Source organism: Portunus trituberculatus, chromosome 5, assembly GCF_017591435.1.
Source record: "Portunus trituberculatus isolate SZX2019 chromosome 5, ASM1759143v1, whole genome shotgun sequence".
In the NCBI taxonomy this organism is placed as follows: domain Eukaryota; kingdom Metazoa; phylum Arthropoda; class Malacostraca; order Decapoda; family Portunidae; genus Portunus; species Portunus trituberculatus.
The window spans coordinates 7,961,926-7,972,295 of NC_059259.1; the positions used below are offsets into that span (position 1 = coordinate 7,961,926).

The 10,370-nt window shown below is 35.2% G+C and overlaps 1 protein-coding gene across 1 annotated transcript; it reads right to left on the reverse strand.

The window, feature by feature from the left end:
- On the reverse strand, positions 1-6,405 carry LOC123514539 (methyltransferase-like 26). Its single transcript, XM_045272465.1, has 4 exons — positions 6,302-6,405; positions 5,069-5,360; positions 2,204-2,422; positions 1-885 (listed from the first exon to the last, which is right to left on the reverse strand). The coding sequence occupies exons 1-4, from the start codon at positions 6,379-6,381 to the stop codon at positions 739-741; spliced, it is 738 nt and encodes a 245-aa protein (XP_045128400.1). The 5' UTR covers positions 6,382-6,405; the 3' UTR covers positions 1-738.
- Positions 6,406-10,370: the final 3,965 nt, after the last annotated feature.

The window sequence follows — 10,370 nt, forward strand, 5'->3', positions numbered from 1 at the left end:
TTTTATAGGGTGCTGGAATCTTTTGTTTTTTCAATATTAAAATCCTGTTTCTTAATGCATTTTCCTTTTGATAAGATGAAATGTTGACTGAATTTCCAGTTTTTTTTTCATATTTTTATATCTCCTGTTTCTTAATTTCTTTTTCTTTATGATGTTAAATTAGATCACTGAAATAATAACAAAATCTTCTGCTACTTGATGTTTTTCCTTTTTTTATGACAAGATTAGATTAGTATTGAAAAATTAAACAAATCACACTTTTAATGGTGTCCTTTTCTTACAACATGATTTGACCAGTGAAATATGAAACAAATTTACTTTTCTCACTTTTTTAGCAGTTTTCTCTTCTCACATACTGAAATATTCAACCAAATCTCTCTTTTCAAAGCTTTTTCTCTTCTCATATGATTAAATATTGAAGCAAATCTCACCTTTCAATGCTCTTCTCTTCATATGTACCAAAAAATATTGAATGAAACCTTACTTTTTAATGCTTTTCTCTTCTCAAATATAACTTTTTCAACACTTTTCTCTTCTCACAAACTAAAAACACTGAATCCAAACTTCATTTTCTTCACCTGATCCGATCCTTAACCCTAAACCTGGTGCTAGGTGCTAAAATGAGACAAAAAAAGTGCTAAGCTACATTTCTTTGGTGAACGGAGCCACTGCGGAGAAGGACGAGGAACAGATGAACTTCCAAACAACCTCCTGACCCTGTGACCTTATGACCTGACCTTACTCACTCTCGTTCTCAGCCTTCTGCCACACCAGGATCTTGTTGTTGGCTGGCATATTAAACATGGCATCAAAGGTCATCCCGTTCTTCTTGGCCTCTTTTTCAAGGTCGTCTATGTCGCGTAGCCCCCACTCGGCATTCTGGCTCTGGTGGTGGTGGTGGTGGTGGTGGTGTAAGAAGAGAACAGTGTTAAAATAGTAACATTTGGATTAATATTTTTAGTATGTTAGATAAGAAAAACATAAAAAAGTGAGATTTTGTTCAATATTTTGGATATGTAAGAACAAAAAAACATGAAAAAAGTGAAATTTTGTTCAATATTTATGTATGTGAGAGGAGAAAAAGCATTAAAAGGGTAAAATTTGGTTTAATGTTTCAGTAAGTAAGAAGAGAAAAAGGATTAAAAAGTGAGGAAAGAAAAATTTGGTTTATATTTTAATGGGCTGATTATGTTGTGAGAAGAGAAAAGCATTAAAAAAAGTGAGATTTCGTTTAATATTTCAGTATAAAGAAAAAAAAAGCATTAAAAAGTCAGATTTGGTTCAATATTTTAGTATGTAAGAGGTGAAAAAACATAAAAAAAGTGAGATTTGGTTTAATATTCTAGTATTTAAAAAAAAAAATCTAAAAAGAGTTATGGTTCAATATTCTAGTACGTAAGAAGAGAAGACCATTAAAATTGAGGTTTGGTTCAATACAAGTAAAGGAAGATTCAAGGTAAATAGATATCATAAGGAAAAAAAGGAAAGAGGAAAAACAAATGAATGTAAGAAAATAAGAATTAATACAAATGTTAGTAAGTGAAATAAAACAAAATGAAAGAAACGAGAAAACAGAAAAAGACGAAGAGAATAAAATAAAATGAATAAACAAAAAATCAAAACAAAGCAAAAGCAAAACTGATAAAAAAAGGCAAAACACTCAATAAACAAACAAAAGTAATAAAAAAAATTGATAAATAAACAAGAAATATATTAAAAAAAACATCTTCACAAACATGAAAAACAAAACAAAACAAAGGAAAATGAACAATAAAAAACAAAAATAGAATACAATAGAAGAGAATAACAGAGAAAAGAAACACAATTAAAATTAAATACAACAAAATGAAAAGAAAAGAAAAGAAACTCAACCTAACCTAACCTAACCCCAAAAAATATTAATAATTGTTTGTTTTGCATTTTTTTCATTATTTTGAAGGTACAGGGTGGTAAAAAAGATAAGAATGCAGTTATTTGGGTGTTCTTGTGATGTTTTTGTAATGTTGAAAGTACTAAAACCAACCCAACCCACTAACCTAATCTAACCCAACCCAACCTTAAGAGACTAACCTAACCTAACCTAACCTAACCTAACCTAACCCAACCCATCCTAACCTAACCTAACCTAACCCAACCCAACACAACCTAACCTAACCTAACCTAACCCAACCCAACTCAACCTAACCTAACCCAACCCACCAACCTTAAGTGACTGATTGAAGGCGACATTACTCTCCGGCGTGATCTCCCCATGGATGGCGTAGGGGCCGTAGGTGACCATGATGCCCTTGGCCTTGAGGAGGTGGCCGGCTGCCTTGAAGAGAGCCTCGGTGCAGGGCCAGGGGCTGATGTGCACCATGTTGATGTTCACGATCACATCAAGGGACGCTGCCGAGAACTTCCCTGGCCACTCACTCACAGGCTGGGGAGAGACAGAGGGAAGGTGAGGGAGGGAGGGAAGGAGTGTGAGAGGGAGAGGGAAAGGGAGGATGAGTAAGAGAGAAAGGGAGGGTGAGTAAGAGAGAAAGGAGGTGTAAGAGAGAGGGAATGTGAAAGTGTGTGAGAGTTAGAGGGAAAGTAGAATTTATTGGTGATTTTGCCTTGTTTTCATCTTGTAGTTTGTCTTTATAAGTGAACCTTTGGACTTGGCACACAATTCGTTCCAGAAGGCTGTTCCAAATTAGAAACTGTTTTCTCCGTAGTAAACAATGTAAATAATTTCAATCTATTCCAAGACCCTACAGTTTTACCAGAGTATATAAGAATTGAACTATGTAAATCAAGGTTATTTGTGGGCGCACTTCATGGCGAGTGTCACTTAAACAGGTATTAAGAACATACTGGGTGGTGGCAGCACTACTGGTACCATTAGCATTGTCAGTTAGGCCTATATGGATTCTTTGTTTCACGTCTGTCATGCCTTGTCACTACAGTAATTAAGAAATATTTACGTTAGTTACGAAATCAGTGTACAAGTAACTCTGAATTTACACGATAGATGCGTTCCAAGAGGCATTGCGTGTTTCAAAATTCGCGTAAAACAAACTTGTAATTCTCATAAAAAACAATAGATAATAGAGGGATGTGGGATGTGGTCCAAATCGTGAATAAGCAAACCGATCATGCAAATTCAATTAATTATAATATTTTTTTGGTTGCGTATTAACAAAATGCGTAAATTAAACATGCATAAATCAAGAGTTACCTGTACTTCTATGGAATATTACTCAACTATTCTAATTAAGTGACTCCAATCAAACGTCCTGACCCCAGCTGGGAATAAGAGCAAGGCCACAAGAATCAAGACAAAACAGCAACTGACGACTACCTCCCGCCAACAGTGGTAGTGTCACCCGGATTTGCTGATTTGGCTGCCTTAAGGTTGTTCCAAGTCCAAAATTTATTCCATGACTGAGGATAAGAATTACTGAGATTTTTGTTCCAAGTCCGAATTGTTCCAAGTCCGGAGGCCACACTGTATACATTGTTTTAAAGACATAAATAAAAGAAAGAAAAGAAAAAAAAAAAACACGCTATAGTAAACAAAACCTAAAAAGAAAAGAAAACAACAACAACAACAACAACAAAACAACAACAAAGACAGCCCCTCACCTTACAAACAAAGGCTATACAACATTTCCTACTCCACACTCCTCCACATATACTTCCAAAAACAAGACAAAACAACAAAAACAACAAAAACAGCCTCTTACCTTACAAAACATCAATTAACAAAGCCTAACAAGAAAATAGATGAAAAAACAAAAAACAAAAACAATAAAAGCAACAAGAAAAACAAGAAAAACAACAAAAACCTCTTACTTTTACAAAACATCAAATAATTAAGCCTAACATGAAAATAGATGAAAATAAAACAAAATGAAACAAAACACTAATAAATAAAAGGCCTAAAACAAGAAAAACAACAAGAAAAACAACCCCCTCACCTTACAAAACATCAATTAACAAAGCATAACAAGAAAATAGATGAAAACAAAACAAAACAAAATAAAACATCAATAAATAAAAGGCCTAAAACAATAAAAGCAACAATGAAAATGCTGCGTCACCTTGCAAACAAGTCTAAAACACAGCAAAACAACAAAAAAAAAAAAAAAAAAAAAAAAAACAGCAAAACAACAAAAACAGCAACAAAAATGCTGAGCCACCTTGCAAACAATTCTAAAACACAGCAAAACAACAAAACAGCTAAAAAAATGCTGCATCACTTGCAAACAATTCTAAAACACAGCAAAACAACAAAAACAGCAAAAAAAAAAAAAAAAAAATGCTGCATCACCTTGCAAACAATACTAAAACACAGCAAGACAACACAACAGCAAAAAAAATGCTGCATCACTTTACAAACAATACTAAAACACAGCAAAACAACAAAAACAGCAACAAAAACAACCCCTCACCTTGCAAACATCAATAAACAAAGGCTGCAGGACATTCCCCTCTCCACATTCCTCACACAAGCCTTAACATTCCACATGTACTTCCAAAAACACGACAAAACAACAAAAACAAGAAAAAAAAACAACAAAAGCAGCCCCTTTCTTTACCAATACAACATTAAAACACCAATAAAACACTCAAACAAGACAAAACAGCAACAAAAATAATGAAACAGACTAAACACCAATAAAACACAAGAACAAAACTAAAACACACTATAATAACACTAAACACACAAAACACCAAAAAACACACAAAACAACACTAAAACACACAAAACAACACTAAAACACAACACACAAAACACAAAACACACAAAACACCAAAACACACAAAACAAGACTAAAACAAAAACACTAAAACACACAAAACACACAAAACAAGACTAAAACACACTAAAACACTTATAAAACACCAAAAAACACACAAAAACACACAAAAACAAGACTAAAACACGCTAAAACACTTACAAAACACCAAAAAACAAGACAAAACACCAAAATCACTTATAAAACACAAAACAAGACTAAAACACACTAAAACACATAAAACACTGAAAACACCAAAAACACTACACCAAAACACCCAAAAAAACAAACCCGCTCACCTTGCAAACATCAATAAGCAAAGGCTCCAGAACATTTCCCACTCCACTCTCCTCCACATAAGCCTTAATACTGGCAGTGTACTTTTCCTCCACTTCCGATGGCTGCCACGACACCTTAGGAAACCGCTGGGCTAAGTGGACTACATGCTGGCCAGTCCCTGAAGCCACCTCCAGGGCCTTCAGGGACGCGTCAGCCCCAAATTTCTCTGGCAGGACGTCATCAAGAACAGCTGCAATGGGGTCCTTGTTCTTCTCAGGAGCCTCGAAAACCAGCTTGTTCTCGGCCATCTTGCTGGTGATGGAATGTGAAGTGTTATACTAGGAGGAGGAGGAGGAGGAGGAGGAGGAGGAGGAGGAGGAGGAGGAGGAGGAGGAGGAGGAAAAGAAGAAAAATGAGAAGATGAAAGAAGAAAAAATGAGAAAAAAGAAAGAAATATGAAAGTAATGGTCTACTTGAGGAGGAGAAGGAGGAGGAGGAGGAGGAGGAGAAGGAGGAGGAGGAGGAGGAGGAGGAGGAGGAGGAGGAGGAGGAGGAGGAGGAGGAGGAGGAGGAGGAGGAGGAGAAGGAGGAGGGTTAGGAGGAGGAGGAGGAGGACATGAAAGTGATGGAAGAGGAAGGTAAAAAAGAAGAAAAATGAGAAAAATAAAAAAAAAGAGGAGGAGAAGGAGGAAAAGGAGGAGACAGAAGAATAAGAACAGGAAGAGGAAGAAAAAGAAAACAAGAATGTGAGAAAAAGAAAGAAAAAAATGAAGATTATATTATGTAAAGAAAGAAAAGGGAGAGGAGGAGGAAGAGAAGAATAAAGAGAGGAAAAGGAAGAAAAAGGAAGAGGAGAACGAAGAGAAGGATGTGAGAAAAAGAAAGAAAAATTAAGGTTATATTAAGACGAGAGAGAGAGAGAGACGAGAGAGAGAGAGAGATAAAGAAAAATTAAGAGTATGTTCAGATTTTTAAGTTAATTTTCTCTTTTCAAGTTCTTCCATTCTCTCTAATTCTTTAAAGTTAGGTTAGGTTAGAAAATTTAAGACAAAAACAAAACAGGAAAGAAATAACAAAATAAAGATGAGAGAGAGAGACAGAGAGAGAAAAAAAAAAGAAAATAAAGAAGAGAGAAAAGAGAAAAAGAGAAACAGAAAAGTGAAAATAAACAAAAATAAAGAGAAAAGAGAAAAGAGAGATAGAAAAATATGAAAACAGCACACACCACACCACCACCACCACCACCACCACACCTTGCCACACTCCTAGCCACAACAATAGGCAACCTCGACGAGAATGTGGTGTAGATAGCTTGCCACCTTCCTGCCCCCATCTTCTACACCACAAGGGGGGGGGGCAGAAAATTGGTACCTATTGAAGAGAATATGGGAGATAAATACAAGAATAAGAGAAGGAAGAGATAAATAAAAGAATAAAAAGAAGGAAATAGAAGAGAAAGGAGGAGGAGGAGGGAGATGAGAAAAGAAAGAAGAAATGCAGGAAAAGGAAATAAATGGAGGGAAGAAAAGGAGGAATAGGGAGATGAGAAGAGGAAGAGAAGGAAGAGAGAGATAAGGAAGATAAGTATAGGAGGAAATAAGAAAGGGAAGAGAGAAAGAGAGGAATAGGGAGATTAAAAGAGAAGAAGGGAGAAAGAGGATAAAAGAGATAGGAAAGAAAGATATAATAAGAGGAAATAAGAGAAGAAAGGAGAGGGAGGAATAGGGAGATGAGAAGAGGAGGAAGAGAGAAATAAAGAAGATAAGTAAGGAAATAAAAGAAGGAAGAGAGAAAGGAAGGAATAGAGAATAGAAGAGGAAGAAGAGGAAGGGAGATAAGGAAGACAACTGTAGGAAGAAATAAGAGAGAAGAGAAGAAGGAAGGAACAGAGAGAACAGAAGAGGAGAAAGAGATATGGAAGAGGGGAAGAAATAAGAGAGAAGAGAAGAAGGAAGGAATAGAGAGAACAGAAGAGGAGGAGGAGAAAGAGAGATATGGAAGAGGGAAGAAATAAGAGAAGGAAGAGAAGAAGGAAGGAATAGAGAATAGAAGAGGAGGAAGAGAGAGATAGGGAATAATTGAAGGATTAGAAAATAAAGAAAGAAGAAAAAAGGAAGAAATGGAGGAATAGGAAGATTAGAAGAGAAAGAGGAGAAAGAGAGATAGAAAAAAAGATCATAAAAAAGAAAAAAAAGAGAAAAGAAGGAACAGGAAGATCAGAAGAGGAGAAAGAGGAGAAAAAAAAAGAGATGGAGAAGGAAAGAGGAAAATCTGAGAGGAAAAAGAGAAAAGGAAGGGAAAATAGTATACCAGATGACACAAAAGAGAAAAATAAGAAAAAGAAAAAAATGAAGGAATGAATAAATGTAAACAGAAAAGAATTAGAGAGAAAAGAAAATGGAAAAATAACATAAATTTGAGATATATACAAAAAAAAAAGAAAAAAAACTGAAAAAAAAGAATAAAAAGTGAAAGAAGAAATGAGAGAGAGAGAGAGAGAGAGAGAGAGAGAGAGAGAGAGAGAGAGAGAGAGAGAGAGAGAGAGAGAGAGAAATAAGCAACCATTCTTAGGTTAGGTTACAAAAGGGAGGGAGTTAGGAGGGGGGGGTCAAAGGGAACACAGCCCCCCTCCAAATTAGGTTAAGTTTAGTCATATTTGTCCCTCTTAGCTAGAAAAATAAGTAAATAAATAAACAAACAAATATATACATAAAATAGGATGAATAAATAAATAAAACAAGATAAATAAATGTAAATAAATGAATAAATAGAGGAATAGAGACAATTGTAATCAAAATACTGTTAAATAAATATAGAAAACGCGATAAGCAAAACAAAATATGAAAAACAACAAAAACAACAACATCATCATAACATCACGCAACACTTCACGAAACACACACACACACACAACACCAAAACCTACAACACCACAGACATACATACAGACACAGACAGACAGACACACAGACAGACATACAGACACAGAGACACACATACAGACATACAGACACACCCAAACACCTGTTAGCCACACCCATACAGGTAAACACACAAGCCAGGTGAGTCACAGGTAAATAATTAAGATACGTCACTGCTACACGTCACAATAACACCATCTAAGGCTTTTTCATCAATAAATAATAGTTAATTAGGGTTAAAATAGCTGGTTTTCTTACGTTGGGGTGTGCTGTGAGGGTGGGAGGTGAGAGGGGGGAGCTGCCTGTCTGTTACACCTGGTTCCCTCTTCTTCTTGATTGGGAGTGAACAGGTGAGTGACTGAATGTTGGCTTAATCTTGATCTTATGAGTTTTAATATTGTTTACTACTTAATGTTTGTTGTTTTTTATTGTATTTTATTTATTTTGGATATTTATCGTAGTATTTAGTTTAATTTATGAGAGAAATAAGATTGGTAAATGTAGAGTGTTAAAGGATAATGGGCATGTATGATGACAAGAGAAAGTATAGAATTTTTTTTTGAAGTAATAACATCTTATGAGTTTTCACATTGTTTACTACTTAATGTTTGTTGTTTTTTATTGTATTTTATTGATTTTGGATATTTATCGTAGTGTTTGGTTTAATTTATAAGAGAAATAAGATTGATAAATGTAGAAGGTCAAAGGATAATGAGCATGTATGATGACAAGAGAAAGTATAGAATTTTTTTTTTAAGTAATAACATTGTTTACTATTAGATTTTAAAATTTTTGTTGTATTTTATTGTGTATTATTTATTTCGAGTGTTTATTGTAGTGTTCTAATTGCTTCAAAAGGAAAATATATTTGGTAAATGTGAAGTGACAAAGGATAATGGGCAAAGATGAGAAGGGGAATAGGTATGCCCTCAACACGAAGAAGAAGGTATGAAAAGACAAAAGAAGATAAGTAAAAAAAAAATAATAATAATAATAATGATAATAATAAGAAAAAAAAAATGGAAGCATACAAACAAGAAGAAGAACAAGAAATATACATAAAAGTGAAAGCCGATACAAAGGCATTGAATCCCACGCCCAAGTACACGTATAATGTCAACGAATAATGAGCACATAAGGAAAAAAAAAAAAATATTATAACAATGTAACAATCAAATAAACTATACAATGAAATTAATACATTGATTTGAGTCTCTTATTGTCATTTTTCAGAACAAGTAAAGGTCATGGAACAATACAGAGGATAATTTGATCATTTGTTAATACGGGAGGAAAAGTGAGGAAAGAAAGAAATAACAGTCACTTTATAGATTAAGAATATATGAATAGAAGGTATAAAAAAAAAAAAAGTAATGGCGAACTCAAAAACACCAAATCGTAAAAAAAAACAAGAAAAACGAGAAAAAACCAATAAAGTAAATCAAACAATTAAAAATAAGACAAAAAGAATTAACAACCTTAAAATATATATAAAAAAAAAAAACTAAACATAAAATACGAAAAAAAAAAACAAAGAATTCTCGCTGATCTGGCACCACCACCAGTCTTACTTCACCATGTGCATAAGACAAACACGCGCACACCTTTCTATATTTCCTTCATTTTCACCACCTGTACGTGCTCACCTGTAATCAGCACGGCACAGGTAGCTCGCCAACACACCTGGGCACACGTCAACACCAGGTAAGGTCTGATATTAATGCTAGTTTACCTGTAATTAAGCAGTGAAATGTGGCGGCCGTATGTTGGTTCAGATATTTGTGTTTCGAAGCGGTTTGTTGTTTCGTGTCTTGAGTTTCGAAGGTTTGAGTGAAAATTTGTTGTTATTTTTCTTATTTTTTCTTTTCTATTTATTTATTTATTTTCTAATTTCCTTCCTTCTTTTATTTGTTTCGTTTTTCATTTCTCTTCTCGTGTTTGTTAGAAAAAAAAATTGAATGAAAAGGAAGATAAAGAAGAGGGAGAGAAGGAAGAAGTGGAAGAAGAAGAAGAAGGAGGAGGAAGGAGGAGGAAGAAAAGATGAAAAAAGAGGCGGTGAAAGGAAGAAGAGAAAGAGGAGGACGAGGAAGAGGAGGAGGAGGAGGTGGTGGTGATGAAAGAAGAGTTGGAGGAAGGAGGAGGAGAAGGACGTGGAAGAAGAAGAAGAGGAAGGAGGAGGAGAAGAGGACGTGGAAAAAGAAGACAAAGAAGAGGAAGAGGTAGTGGTGGAAAAACAGGAGGAGGAGGAGGAGGAGGTGGTGGTGATGGTGGTGGTGGAAGAAGAGCTGGAGGAGGAGGAGGAGGAGGAGGAGGAGGGTATCCGGAAAGGTATATGGAGGGGAGAGGGGATGGGAGGGGAAGATAGAGGGGGTGAGGAGGCCTGATGGGAGATAACGATGGG